General features: G+C 33.3%; 1 protein-coding gene across 1 annotated transcript; it reads right to left on the bottom strand.

Moving 5' to 3' along the window:
* Positions 1–7,779: 7,779 nt before the first annotated feature.
* LOC130800367 (uncharacterized) lies at positions 7,780–9,643 on the bottom strand. The gene is made up of 3 exons (XM_057663855.1): positions 9,018–9,643; positions 8,743–8,925; positions 7,780–8,640 (listed from the first exon to the last, which is right to left on the bottom strand). Exons 1-3 carry the CDS (start codon positions 9,376–9,378, stop codon positions 8,306–8,308), a joined length of 879 nt encoding a protein of 292 aa, XP_057519838.1. The 5' UTR covers positions 9,379–9,643; the 3' UTR covers positions 7,780–8,305.
* Positions 9,644–15,451: the final 5,808 nt, after the last annotated feature.

Genomic DNA, 15,451 nt, shown 5'->3' with positions numbered 1-15,451 from the left:
AATAACTGTTAACTGCTTCATTATGTTGTTATTTGCTGTGATTGTTTGATGCCCGGAGCAATTAAGTGTCATTATAATGAAATTGTTGCGGCATATTTCCACTAGTGATGGCCAAGAGGAGTACAATGAGATATCTTATACATATTAAACTTAAAAAAATCTATATGAGGCATATAAAAGGGAATGAAATTGGTTTCTAGATCGAGCGTTAAATTTTTTTCTTTATTAAATTTTGAATAAACTCCTATTTATTTTAAATTTATGTATTTGTGCATATATAGAGCATGTTTCCTATAGAACCTAGTCCATAAAATTTTTTATTTGCTTGGTTAGTGAATTGTGTATTTTATATATTATTTTCTACCATGCCCCCATTGTATTTTCATAGCATTTCTCGCGTATTTTGCTCAATTTTCTATTGGTTTTTATGCTTGGTTGGAGTGTTTGTTTCTTATCTATTTTGTAGGTACAAAGCTCTAATTATGCTAGGAATCGACTCTTGGAGTGAGATTTGCAAGTTGGAAGGTCATAAGCTACTCAAAGGTCATTTTTGTGCTGACCAGGTCTCATACCCGGGTGGGTTTCCTCATACCCGGCCGGGTGAGCCTCTCATACCCGGCCGGGTTTCCACATACCCGACCGGGTTTGCACTTGATACTTAGAAGAATTTGAAGATGTTATTTGGAAGAAAAAGTTGCCACACGCACCCGGCCGGGTTTCCCACATACCCGGCCAGGCCTCTATTGAAGATTAAAATGCTCAGCTGCGTACCCGGGCGGGTTTCCACATACCCGGCCGGGTTTACTCCTGGACTTAGAAAATTTTTGACCTTTGAGATTTAGTTATGCTTCGCACCCGCCCGGGTTTCCACATACCCGGCCGGGTACTGCAGTTATTTTTTTAGTAACTTCCCGTATCCTCCGATCTCTTTTGAGGAGGATATAAATAGCTTTTGAGGGGAATTTTCAAGACGGTTTTTTTTTTATTCTGTGTTTTTGAGGGCTTGATATTGAAGGGATTTCTCATATTACTTGCTTTGAGGGATTGTTAATCAACATTTCGATATTGTAATCTTAATTATATTGAAGGTATTAGTTTCAATTCTAATTTCTTGTTCTTGTTTATCGTTGTTATCTTTGAATGTTTGTTTCTACATTTAATTTGAATTTGATTTTCTCCATGGATTTCATTGTTGAATCTCTTGTTAGTTTTAATATGCTTAGTGAGTAGTTTTATTTCTAGGGCTTGGTGAAACTATGCAAAAGGTCATGATTCTTGTTTGATTTTAGGATTTAAATTTGGTTTGTCTAGGCGATTCAATTGATGGGTTTTAGATTGATTGCATGTTTGGCCAATTTGCAAGTTTTATTCGCTCAATTCTATAAACGAGAGTTGCGAGTTTGAGTGAACGATTTCCTTCTTTGAACAATTAAGCTTTAATCGCGATAGCTTGTTTTATTGTTTGATTGTCGAATTTGTTTGCGAGAGCAACATCTTCCTTCGCCTATATTCATTCCTATCCCAATTGTTGTTCATGAATCATGATCTATGCATAGTGGATCCTTTTAGCCCTAGGTTTTTAATTATTGAATTCTATTCATCTCTTATTTTTGCGTTCTACTTAGATAACCAAAAATCCAACATTTGATCGTTAACAATAGTGAACTTAATTTAAATTGTAACTTCATTTGTCCTTCCACAGTGGTTCGACCCTACTTTCCCAACTATACTAGTTAGGTGAATTAGGAATTATTTTTGGTAGTAAAACGACCTATCAGTTAGCATGCTTTTTGTGTTCTGAAACGAAAATTGATGATGATATTGGGATCAATCGGTTGATGACAATTATTTATGCTTAACTGTGGAGTTCTTAGTAAATGGACTCTTATGAAAAGAAGATGCACATTGTTGATATGAGGTAGTCTATTAAATCAGTCACAGTCGCAGGGTTGCTCTGATACCATTTATAACACTACGGCCCAACGGACCGTTGGTGACTACTCATGGAGACTGTAGACTGGCCACACGGACAAACACAAGTCTTTCCAGCGCGCTTTGGCCTCACTCATGCACACTTAAGAAAACTTTTCAGGAGGTCACATCCATTCTAAGATTGTTCTCCACCAAGCACGCTTAATTGTAGAGTTCTTATCAAATGGGCTACATGAAAAAAAGATATATCTTATTGATAAGAGTAGTTTATCAATCCTTTTTAAAGCTAAATCTGAGGTATCACAATTAAACACATTAAAATTCTAAAAATATATATTCAACAATCTAAAAGATTCAATTTTTTCTTAATTCAAGTAAACATTTGTCATGGTAACATCTTTATAGACGGACTGATTATTTAGTAAAAGATGCATTATATTTCAATTTAAATTCGTTTTTATTAAATCCCATTAGAAAAAAAGTCATTATCCATTTTTTAAAAAACCAAATATTGTTGGACCAAAGTCCAAAATCTCCATTAATTTTGGATTGTTAGATTGTAAGTATCATACATTCTACAACGTCCTCAATTATTGTACCTTAAATTACAAACAAAATTTAAATGCATCCTACAAATTCTTAGCCGACCTTAAATTGGTTAAATGGTCCAATATTCACATGCATTCACGCACCTCAAATGGGATCAATGTAAGCATATATAGCCACATTGAAAGGAAAGTCTGAAAGCTACTGTTTTTCTTGCTAAACCAATTGCTTAAGGGTATAACTACATATTACTTGGGTAGTGTCCTTCTCATACAAATACCAACCCAAATTAATGCTATTAATGGATTATTTCTTAGCTTTCATGTCCAAAATAATCGGTGTTTGCAATTCAAAGCGTCAAAATAGAGCAATTTCATTACATATTATAATATCTACAACTAAAACGATAAAATTTGACTCATGTTGAAATTGACATAAAAACCAACTAGAATCCAGTAGTTAGTGGAGCATAATAAAGAAATTGGGACATTTTGACAGAAAATGAACCGACACCAAAAATTGAAATTGAAATAAATCCAATCAAACTCTAATTATTTTGACCTGTTTTCAGTTTCACATTACATTTTCAGTTTCATATTAACATTTTTAGTTAAGGTTTATTACAATTATGGTCTTATAGACAAGTTTTTTAGTTTCATAGCAATAATTTTTAAGTAATTTGTTTATAAACTTTTTTATATCTGAAATCATATAATGTTACATTACATTTTGGCTTGGAGTATTTTCTTAAAGTAGAAAACATTTTATCTTTTAATAAATAGGGCATTCAAATCTTTTCTCCACCCCTATTCATTATATAAAACTAGTTAAATTATGAGATTTAAAAGAAAAAATTACCTAGAATAATCCAATTTATTTATGATTTTCCTTCAATAATCTCACCTATTGATTAATCATAAATAATCTCAACTTTAGGGGGTATTTGCCTAAAGTAAACTTGAGTAATCCGATGACCTGCTATAGTAGGCAATTCGCCAAAATAGTGAACTAAAAATTAACTTAAAATTAGAGAAAAATTTTAAAAATTTACATAAAAAATTATAAATAATAAAAAAAAATTATAAAACTTTTTTAAAAATTTTCTTAACATTTTTTTTGACATTATATTTTAATATATATATTTTTTAAAAAAATAAAAATAAAACTTGCTATAATAAGTTGTCCAGTTATCGGGTTTACTCTAAGAAAATACCCCTCAAAGTTGGGATCATTCATGGTTAATCAATAGATGGGATTATTATCTGAAAATCATGAATACGTTGGATTATTCTAGGTAATTTTTCAAATTTTAAAATCATATAAACTTAAATGAACTAAGATCATACTTAAAATTATATTTAACAAATTGAGTTGATGTTTTCCTATAATTATCACTTTTGAAAAATCAAGTGTTTTTGACTTCATTATTTGCATATTAAATCTCCAAAAAAAATACTATTAAAATTAAGATAGCAAAACTATAAACACACACACTAAAAAGGATAAATGTAAAATTATGAAAGATATAAAGTAATGACATTATAATATAAATACATTAGTTTGTTAAAAAATAATTGTTTGAATTAGAATTTGATCCCTTAACCTAATGTGACAAACTGTTTACTCCAACCATTGAGCTATAGTAATTTTTCTTATATTTTTGCACTCTCTAAAATGTAACTCATATATTAACTAGGCGATCTCCCGTGTTAAAGCACGAGATCTTTAGAAATTATTATGGAAAAATAATATAATCGTTACAAACAAATTAAATAAAAGTTAAGAAAGAGAACTATGAATAATAATCTTTAAAAAATCATAACAAAGAAAATTGAATATTAAAATAACAATATTTACACATCATTAGAACATAATTGCTGATTACTCGTGCTAATCACGAGCTATTTAATAATCACTATATGTTAAATGTATGTATTTAATAATAGTTGATTACCGTGTTAAACACGATATACAAAAATTTATTTTATCAAAAACTGAATAGACTATAAATACTCCAACGTATATAATAGAGTAGATGCACAAGAAAAATGCATGGCTACATTCTTATTTTGCTTTGTAGATCAAACAACTTATACATATTTAAAATGACGATATTTTATACACCTTCATTTTGATGCTCACCTCATTTGAATATCTTTAAGCCTTTGAGTTAGCCATTTCATTTTTGATAATAACAAGTTTATTTATTTTTATTTGACCTCTTTTGTCTTTGTTTCGCAATAGAAGACACCTATTTTAGCAATTAGCCACTTACTCGATAAAGTTATTTATCAACCTCATTTAGTAAACATTTTAGTATATAGAATGATGACTAATAATATCACTAGTGGAAAAAAACGTATTTGCTGCTTATCATTTGCTGCGATTTTTGTATATACGCAGCAATAAGTAGGAAAAAGAATTAGAAAAAAAAAACCATTAATTGCTGCGGTTTTAGGCCTTGACCGCAACAAATACAAAATTTGTATTAATATATAGAAGATAAATCTTAAATAGAAAATTTATTTTCAATCTTACTAAAGTTACATATAATATTGCAACGCATATAAAGGGAAGAAAATTTGTTTTCAATCTTACTAAAATCACATTTAATATTCCGACGCATATAAAGATATAAATCTCATTAATTTTAAATAGGCAAAATTAATAGTCAAACTTATTTTAATAGCATGCATTAATGTATAGCAATCTTGTCGTAAAAACTACAATAAAGTTATAAGAAAGTGTATGTGAGAAGCTAATTTGAGCGGAAAATTTTTTTACCATATGCTGACACGTGTCATTAGGTGGTCTTTGCTTTAGTATATAGAATGATGATGGGGGGCAAAGCTAAAAACAAAAAGGATCGCATTTTGATAAGGAAGAGGGGCCAGGTAGCTTTGCCCCTGATTATAGACAATTTTTTGAATTTGGATTAAGATTTCTTATTCTTAGCCTTAAAATTGATATATTAGCCTTTAGAAAAATAATTTCTTTGAAAAAATATAGAAGTATTATTTTTTAAAATAAATTCAAGGACAAGAAATAGTTTATAAAGTATTTGACCCGTTGATTTGAACAGAAGCTAACCCGAGCCGACACGTAAATAACCTGATCTGAAATTGATTCGACCCAAAATCTGAATCACCCACGGTTTATTTGAAACGGAGTATCTGCTTTGTTTGATGAAATGGAAAAGTCGTTTTCGTAAGCAATTAAAGCATTTGTGTGTAAACGAGGAATGCATCCAAGTTAAGATGAGAACAAACAAAAAGTATGTTAGTTCATTGTGTTTCATTTTAATAAAATTAAAGTTCTTAATGATAAATTCAATTAGTTATGCCTAAGTTCAATTCTTGCCACACTCGCAATTAGGGTGGGATTTTTTTAAATAGAGCTACTAGATGAGTTAAAACAAATTAACGTATAAGATCAAACTATATAAATATTAAAGCGCTTGTGGTTCAATGGATAGAGCATCTGTGTGTGGAGCAAAAGGTTTGAGGTTCGACATTTCTACTGGGCACAGTTATCTGTTAAGGGGTTTCTTGACTGCACTTATCTCTCTTTATTCCCTCTATAGAGGAACGGGTATGATTTTATCAAAGTATATAAACATATGCAAGAGTTATCATGACTGTTCTCGATAAGACCTTGCACATGATTAAGCTTAGTGCAACATGTCTCGAGTTCTTATTATACACATAGGCATGGCCACGGTCCGGGTTGGTCCGGTTCCGTTCCGGTTCCATCCGGTTCCGGTTCCACCCGGTTCCGGTTCCATTTGGAACCTGTCGCGAACGGTTCTGGTTCCGGTTCCGGTTCCGGGCGGTTCCAAACGGTTCCTTAGCGGTTCATGAGGCGGTTCCGGCGGTTCCAACTCACGGGACGGGCGGGTCGGACCATCGGTTCCATTTTAATTTTTTCTTTAAATTTTTGTATAATAAAAAAATACTATAATATCGCGGACGTACCTTTGATGATTACTTGATTATTAGCGAAATTCATTGCATGTCAAGTTGTCATCGTTATTGAAATATTTACTAAAATGAATGGAAAAAAATTAATTAATAAGAAACGAATCAATGATAATGTCGATAAAGATGATTAATAAAAAAAGAGGGAGAAAATGGACCTGAACCTAGTACCCAAATGAATACTAAGCTGCCTACGTATCCCGAAGGAATCAAAGCCCACGTAGTTCTTTGTCATACCTTTTATTTATAGTTGTTGAGTGTTGATTCATCGTTGTCGCTTGTCGGATTGATCCTATTCGTCTTCGTCATCATCATGTGGTTGACATTGATTAGATGCTTCCGCTGACTCTCCTCCTGACGATGATGAAGTTGTATCCATCATCATCCATGGATCATCATCGTCGTCTTGATCATCATCGTTCCTTAGTCCTTGTGTTCGTATCTCCGCTTGGTCCCAATCTTTCTTGCAAACACATATTTGAATACTATGTGGAGCAAGACGAGATCGCTTTTCGTCCAAAACTCTTCTACCTGCACTAAAAGCAGACTCCGACGCAATAGTTGACGCGGGAATTGCAAGGACATCCTTTGCAATTCTCGATAAAATGGGAAATTTAACAGATTTTTCTTTCCACCACTCCAAAATATTATAGACACTTGGGTCTATTTCAAAGTGGTGTTTTAGATAACTATCTAGTTCTAAAAATGTGGTCGAGGAAGAAGAAGATCCTACAAAACTATCATCTTGCGTCATTATGTTAGCAATTACTGAATTATAGAAAGAGGGACGAGCCGAAACGCTAGCACGCCTAGACATATCGCGTTTCGGGTTATATACACTAGCGTAAAATTCATACAGTTCAGCTAAATATTTTTTACATGTTCCGACATAATAAGCTACATCGGAAGACGGGCGATCTAACGCTTGATAATAAAATCCTATTACTTTGGTTAGGACCTCGGTTTTAAAACGTGGGTCCAAAATGGTTGCGATTCCATAAATGTAAGGAAAATCGGTAAAATATGATTTCCATTTTTCCATCATTTCAGCAAGAATCGGCCTTAATTGTGGGTTAGTATCTTCTTGTGTATGTTTAAGCAGGTGATAAAAAATAGTAATACATTCACTTATTACTAAGTGAACGTTCGGTTCATAAACATAAGAAAAAATCTTAGTCGCGTGGTCATACGCTTCTAATATGTTATGTACACCTATTGCTAATTCCCAAGTTTCATCAGCTATGAAACTATCTGTACACTCACTATATAGTTGTGTTATTACTGGGCGATAAGCAATCGCCTTTCTTAATAAATCGTTCGTTGACCCCAACGTGTAAGAGTATCTAATGACCAATACACTTTTTTAAGTTGGTATTGGTCACATAATTGTTTATATCTTCTTTTAATCTTTCCGATCCTAAGCCATTTTACTATATCCCTAATTGGTTCTAATAATTCACTTAATTGTTTTATACCTACTTGACAAGATAAGTTAACTATGTGCGCACAACAACGTATGTGTAATAAGCTACCCCCAAGGATTAAACTAAAGGCGGGTTCGTTAAATAAAAGTTCTATACATTTTATGTTTGCGGTTGCATTATCTGTTGAACAACAAAATATTTTATCTAATAAGTTCCATTCCCTACATATCTCTATTAATCTATATTTTATGTTTTCGCCGGTGTGTCTTTCTGGCATAGTCTCAAAAGCAATTATTCTTTTTTGAATAATCCAATTTCGATCTATCCAGTGTGCTGTTACACACATATAAGATTCTAAATGTGGGGGAGCAGACCATATGTCAGTTGTTATGCTAACCCTACCATTAAACGATTTAAACATTTCAACTAGGTCATAGCGCATTGATTCGTATAATTTAATTGTTCGTCTTTTAAGAGTGTTCCTAGGGTTGCTCTAAATTGTGGTTGCAATTGTTGTCTAGTGAGACGCTCATATGCCCTACTTTCACCGTGGTTAAAAGGCAATTCATCGCAAATTACATACCTAGAAAATTCATCAATCATGTCATTACGATTATATCTAAAAGGCATACCTGTGTTGGGAATGTCCCATTGTGTCTGTCGGCTTCCACTTGTGGTCCCGCTGCCGCTTGATGCATGAGTTTCTTTTGTGATTCCATGCTTCTTTGCCAAATGTTTGTTAAAAGATCCCGTTCCACCACCTAACACGTATTCACAAAACACAATAAATAAATGTTTATAAAATATGAATATATAATGTATGAATGTATTATGTATGTATAAAAAACTTAAAAAGTATTTACCTCTGGCGAAATTGTATGAAACTAAGGGCTTTACTCCTTGACTTTCACAAATTTGACAAGTGCATAGGAACATATCTGGATTCTCGGTTGGTTCTTTTGTGAAATACGACCACACATGTGAAACAGCTCTACCACTAGGAGGTGGCATTGCCGGAAAAGGTTGTCTTACTGGTTCATCTTCATCTAAATAAATAATTTAAAATTATAAAACTATATTTAAATAAATAAATAATTTAAAGTTTAATTAATTTGAAGAATAAAATTATAAAACTAACCGATGGTTTGGAAATTGACTCGTTTACCACGAGCTTGTCTTTGTTGTTGTTGTTCTCCTTGTTCTTCATGTGATCTTGTTGATGACTGTCGAGATATATTTATCCCAATTGGGGTCGTTGGTTCCTCTTCTTGTTCTTCTTCTTCATCAATTTGTATTTCTCTTTCCATTTCTTCTGCATAATTATGTAACTCCGGGTCGTACCCTTCCGGATAATTATGTTCATAATTATAATTACTAATGGAGGGTGTTGTTGATACCGACGGAGTAGAAGTGGCCTTTCTTTTGGACGAACTGGAACCTCCCAATGATTTTGCCACTTTAGTAACTTTTTTTGTGGCTTTTTTCAAAAATGAAGACATGATTGATAATATTGAAGTAATAATAGAAATATAGAATTAAGAAATAAATAAATAATTAATTATGTAACTAACTAAATTAAGAAATAATTAAAAGACTAATTATTTAATTAAGAGAATAATTGCGTAATTAAAGAATTAAGTAGAGAGAGTAAGTAGAGAGAGTAGGAGAAGAGATGAGTTGTGAATGAAAATGATTGAAATTGATAATTATTTATAGGGGAAATTCCAACGGCTAGAAAACGGTAATAAAACGGCTAGTTTGACCGGTTCCGGTTCCATGGAACCGTTGAGCCGGTTCACCCGGACCGGTCCCGGTTCCGGTTCCGGTTCCGGGTCCATGGAACCGTTGAGCCGGTTCAACCGGACCGGTTCCGGTTCCGGTTCTCTGGAACCGCTGGACCGGTTCTCCCGGACCGGTTCCGGTTCCAATTCGCGGTTTTTTTTCCCGGTTCACAACGATTTTTTCCGGCGGTTTCACGGTTCCGGCAACTTTTTTTCCGGCGGTTTCACGGTTTCGCGGTTCGGGGCGGTTCGGAACCTGTCGCAAACGGTTCCGGTTCCGGATCCGGTTCCAAGCGGTTCGGGACCGGTTCGGTTCCGGGTAACCCGCCCCGTGGCCATGCCTATATACACATAACTATAAGATTTTTCAAAGCCTGATCTTTGCAATCATTTTGAATTTCCAATAATGATAATATACTCCTTCTAATTCTTGATTAATGTCTTATTTGTTTTTTGGACGTTATTTATTTCTTACTCTTAATTTGTATTTTATTATTAATCTAGAAGTTAAAACGTAGTCATGTGGAATCTTGTTTGATTCGTCTCAATGCAAGGATTATTTATATTAACTTTCCATAATTTTTAATAATGCACTATTAAAGATATTAAAAATTGAATAAGTACATTGAATAGAGTGTGTAAAGTAAATGGGACGTTAGTGCTGAATTGGAAGGAGTATGATTTTTCATTAAGGGTATCTTATTTTGAGATTTCTTAACCATTATGCTTCTTATATTGTGGAAACTAATGCAATACATTCCAAAGCCAAAATTAGGCTTGATCAACTATTTAAAAATATACATCCTAGCATGAGCTAAATACCAACAATAATAAAGGGTATTCTTGAATATTAAATAGTTGAAAAGTACTATTTTTGAAAGACCAACTCCAAGTAGAATTTTTTAAAAAAAAAATTTTTTAAATCCGAATGTCAAAACAACTCTTGCCTCTATTATTATCTGTGAAATTTTCCTGTTTCTATGATGCCAACCTTCAACGTGAACCTCTTTCTCCCCTACTTCCCCACCATGTTTTCCCCTTCTATCATTACTATTAAAATAACAGTTATATGGAAATTTAAATCCCTCCGTAACTATTGCGGGTATTAGAGCCCGATTAGATTGAGTGTAAATCCTTAAGGGGTAAATAAAAGTCAATATAGGAAAATTAAGTTAGTAAATAGAAGATTAAAGAAATTTGAATGTTAGAGAGCTGAAAGAATTTGTTCGAAAATAATAAAAAAAAATGAATAAAATAGCAATTAGTTCTCTCCTTTTGGGTTATAAATTTATTTTAGTTAGGATGGGGGAATACTTTCCTTCAATTAAGGGAAATCATCCTCCTTTTTCATTTATTTTTGTAGTTTACTCTCATTCTACTTAAAGGTAAAGGTAAAGATAAAAGACACTCCCAATATCCCGCACAAGACAAGGTCCGAGTAGTGGTTTTCTTTTCCAGAAAGATGCGGATAAACCATACCTGTTCCCCTCAAGGGAAGAGTAAAGAGGATGCGCACAGTCAAGAAACCCTCCAACTGATATCTACGCCTAGTAGGGGTCGAATCCCAAATATTCTACACAACATGCAGATGCTTTATCCATTGAGCCATAAACGCTTGAATGAAAAATCATATTTTATCATTTTGTTAAGAAATCTCACAATTATTTCAATTACTTCGTTTGATATATTACTAACCATTTTACCTCTTTTACAGTTATTTTATGTTTTTTTGGTTAATTGTTTTTTCTATTTAATTTGATATTGTATTCAGATTTTTGAAAGTAATGAAGAGTTAGCATTTTAATATTTTTGTATATTGCTCTCAACATGACATCAAAAACAAGAAATTATGATTCAGGCTGTAACACAAAAAAGAAAAGTTAACCAAGGGCAATACAAAAAATTGTTGATGAGAGTTATCTTTGCCAGTTTTGTTGAGAATGTTTTTGGTTTTTATGACAATTGCTTAGTAATGTTTTTGTTTTGTGGTAAAAGTTAAGTTTAAGTCAAGTAATAATGGTAAAATGGTAATTTTTGTGTTTGTGGTTTATCATGTTGGAAGATCCATCATTTATATATAAGCAAGTTAATTTAATGATTATTAGTAGCAAAAACTTTAAAGTTCTATCTAACTCCATTTGTTTTAGCATTTATGATGACTTTGAAGTAAAGGGGAGTGTTTGTTATTATAAGTCAAGGTTAATTTTCCACTTATAGGGTAATTTTTGTTAGTGGGTATGTTAAATTGTTAATGAGTCAAATGGTGTTAGTGCCTAAAATATACTTCCTTTGATGCTTAGTGAAATTTTTATAAGGAATCTTTACGAAAATTAAGAAAAATATAATTTTTTAAATAATAAATATATAATTAAATAAAACAAAAATTGATGGAGAAAAAATGAAGGTTATAAACATTTTCAATAAATATTAAAAGAAAGCTCGTGGAAAAAATATGAGGACCACAACTAATGAAAAGATGTTTTTATAAAAATAGTAGGAAACATATGGGAACCATAAAATATATAAAATTATTAAAATGAAGTTAGTGGAAGATATGTGGGGATCATAAGCATTATTAAAATAATAAAATGTGGATGAACAAGCTTTCTTTGTCCAAAATTCGTGAAATAAATAGACTAAAATTTTTATAAAAACAACTAATGGAACACCTCAACATGGCAAATGAGAACTGCTTTAACGAATGGAGGGAGTATCTTTTATATATTTTATGTCTAGTTGGTTAGTAGTTTTCCATTTATTTTGATATATTATTCAGATTTTATAAGAGTATTGAGAAATTAGCAGTTTAATATTTTTGTCTATTATTCTCAACAATAGTTATTGTGGTATTATATTGACTATGATTAGGCATGGCCACGGGGCGGGTTACCCGGAACCGAACCGGTCCCGAACCGGAACCGGAACTGGAACCGTTTGCGACAGGTTCCGAACCGCCCCGAACCGCGAAACCGTGAAACCGCCGGAAAAAAGTCGCCGGAACCGTGAAACCGCCGGAAAAAACCGTCGTGAACCGGGCCAAAAAACCCGCGGGTTGGAACCGGAACCGGTCCGGGAGAACCGGTCCAACGGTTCCATGGAACCGGTTCTGGAACCGGAACCGGGACCGGTCCGGTTGAACCGGCTCAACGGTTCCATGGAACCGGAACCGGAACCGGAACCGGGACCGGTCCGGTTGAACCGGCCCACCGGTTCCATGGAACCGTTGAGCCAAACTAGCCGTTAGAGAGCCGTTAGAGAGCCGTTGGAATCCATCCTATAAATACTCATCACTTTCAATCATTTTCATTCACAACTCATCTCTTCTCCTACTCTCTCTACTTAATTCTTTAATTACGCAATTATTCTCTTAATTACATAATTAGTCTTCTAATTATTTCTTAATTTAGTTAGTTACATAATTAATCATTTATTTATTTCTTAATTCTATATTTCTATTTTTACTTCTATACTATCAATCATGTCTTCATTTTTGAAAAGAGCCACAAAAAAAGTTACTAAAGTGGCAAAATCATTAGGAGGTTCCAGTTCCTCCAAAAGAAAGGCCACTTCTACTCCGTCGGTATCAACAACACCCTCCATTAGTAATTATAATTATGAACCTAATTATCCGGAAGGGTACGACCCGGAGTTACATCAATATGCAGAAGAAGTGGAAAAAGATATACAAATTGAAGAAGAAGAAGAACAAGAAGAAGAACCAACGACCCCAATTGGGGTACATATATCTCGACAGTCATCAACAAGATCAGATGAAGAACAAGGAGAACAACAACAACAAAGACAAGCTCGTGGTAAACGAGTCAATTTCCAAACTATCGGTTAGTTTTATAATTTTATTCTTCAAATTAATTAAACTTTAAATTATTTATTTATTTAATTATAGTTTTATAATTTTAAATTATTTATTTAGATGAAGATGAACCAATAAGACAACCTTTTCCGGCAATGCCACCTTCTAGTGGTAGAGCTGTTTCACATGTGTGGTCGTATTTCACAAAAGAACCAACCGAGAATCCAGATATGTTCCTATGCACTTGTCAAATTTGTGAAAGTCAAGGAGTAAAGCCCTTAGTTTCATACAATTTCGCCAGAGGTAAATACTTTTTAAGTTTTTTATACATACATAATACATTCATACATTATATATTCATATTTTATAAACATTTATTTATTGTGTTTTGTGAATACGTGTTAGGTGGTGGAACGGGATCTTTTAACAAACATTTGGCAAAGAAGCATGGAATCACAAAAGAAACTCATGCATCAAGCGGCAGCGGGACCACAAGTGGAAGCCGACAGACACAATGGGACATTCCCAACACAGGTATGCCTTTTAGATATAATCGTAATGACATGATTGATGAATTTTCTAGGTATGTAATTTGCGATGAATTGCCTTTTAACCACGGTGAAAGTAGGGCATATGAGCGTCTCACTAGACAACAATTGCAACCACAATTTAGAGCAATCCCTAGGAACACTCTTAAAAGACGAACAATTAAATTATACGAATCAATGCGCTATGGCCTAGTTGAAATGTTTAAATCGTTTAATGGTAGGGTTAGCATAACAACTGACATATGGTCTGCTCCCCCACATTTAGAATCTTATATGTGTGTAACAGCACACTGGATAGATCGAAATTGGATTATTCAAAAAAGAATAATTGCTTTTGAGACTATGCCAGAAAGACACACCGGCGAAAACATAAAATATAGATTAATAGAGATATGTAGGGAATGGAACTTATTAGATAAAATATTTTGTTGTTCAACAGATAATGCAACCGCAAACATAAAATGTATAGAACTTTTATTTAACGAACCCGCCTTTAGTTTAATCCTTGGGGGTAGCTTATTACACATACGTTGTTGTGCGCACATAGTTAACTTATCTTGTCAAGTAGGTATAAAACAATTAAGTGAATTATTAGAACCAATTAGGGATATAGTAAAATGGCTTAGGATCGGAAAGATTAAAAGAAGATATAAACAATTATGTGACCAATACCAACTTAAAAAAGTGTATTGGTCATTAGATACTCCTACACGTTGGGGGTCAACGAACGATTTATTAAGAAAGGCGATTGCTTATCGCCCAGTAATAACACAACTATATAGTGAGTGTACAGATAGTTTCATAGCTGATGAAACTTGGGAATTAGCAATAGGTGTACATAACATATTAGAAGCGTATGACCACGCGACTAAGATTTTTTCTTATGTTTATGAACCGAACGTTCACTTAGTAATAAGTGAATGTATTACTATTTTTTATCACCTGCTTAAACATAGACAAGAAGATACTAACCCACAATTAAGGCCGATTCTTGCTGAAATGATGGAAAAATGGAAATCATATTTTACCGATTTTCCTTACATTTATGGAATCGCAACCATTTTGGACCCACGTTTTAAAACCGAGGTCCTAACCAAAGTAATAGGATTTTATTATCAAGCGTTAGATCGCCCGTCTTCCGATGTAGCTTATTATGTCGGAACATGTAAAAAATATTTAGCTGAACTGTATGAATTTTACGCTAGTGTATATAACCCGAAACGCGATATGTCTAGGCGTGCTAGCGTTTCGGCTCGTCCCTCTTTCTATAATTCAGTAATTGCTAACATAATGACGCAAGATGATAGTTTTGTAGGATCTTCTTCTTCCTCGACCACATTTTTAGAACTAGATAGTTATCTAAAACACCACTTTGAAATAGACCCAAGTGTCTATAATATTTTGGAGTGGTGGAAAGAAAAATCTTTTAAAT

The sequence above is a fragment of the Amaranthus tricolor genome, chromosome 1, assembly GCF_026212465.1.
Source record: "Amaranthus tricolor cultivar Red isolate AtriRed21 chromosome 1, ASM2621246v1, whole genome shotgun sequence".
Lineage (NCBI taxonomy): Eukaryota > Viridiplantae > Streptophyta > Magnoliopsida > Caryophyllales > Amaranthaceae > Amaranthus > Amaranthus tricolor.
The sequence above is the reverse complement of the archived record's forward strand: the minus strand, read 5'-3'. Positions and strand labels throughout refer to the sequence as shown.

Bases quoted from the DNA above. Each gene is read 5' to 3' on its own strand.
- LOC130800367 (XM_057663855.1), bottom strand. From the start codon at position 9,378: ATGTCTTCATTTTTGAAAAAAGCCACAAAAAAAGTTACTAAAGTGGCA. The intron at 8,926-9,017 runs GTTAGTTTTATA...TTATTTATTTAG, and splicing joins AGTCAATTTCCAAACCATCG to ATGAAGATGAACCAGTAAGA. The intron at 8,641-8,742 runs GTAAATACTTTT...AATACGTGTTAG, and splicing joins TTCATACAATTTCGCCAGAG to GTGGTGGAACGGGATCTTTT.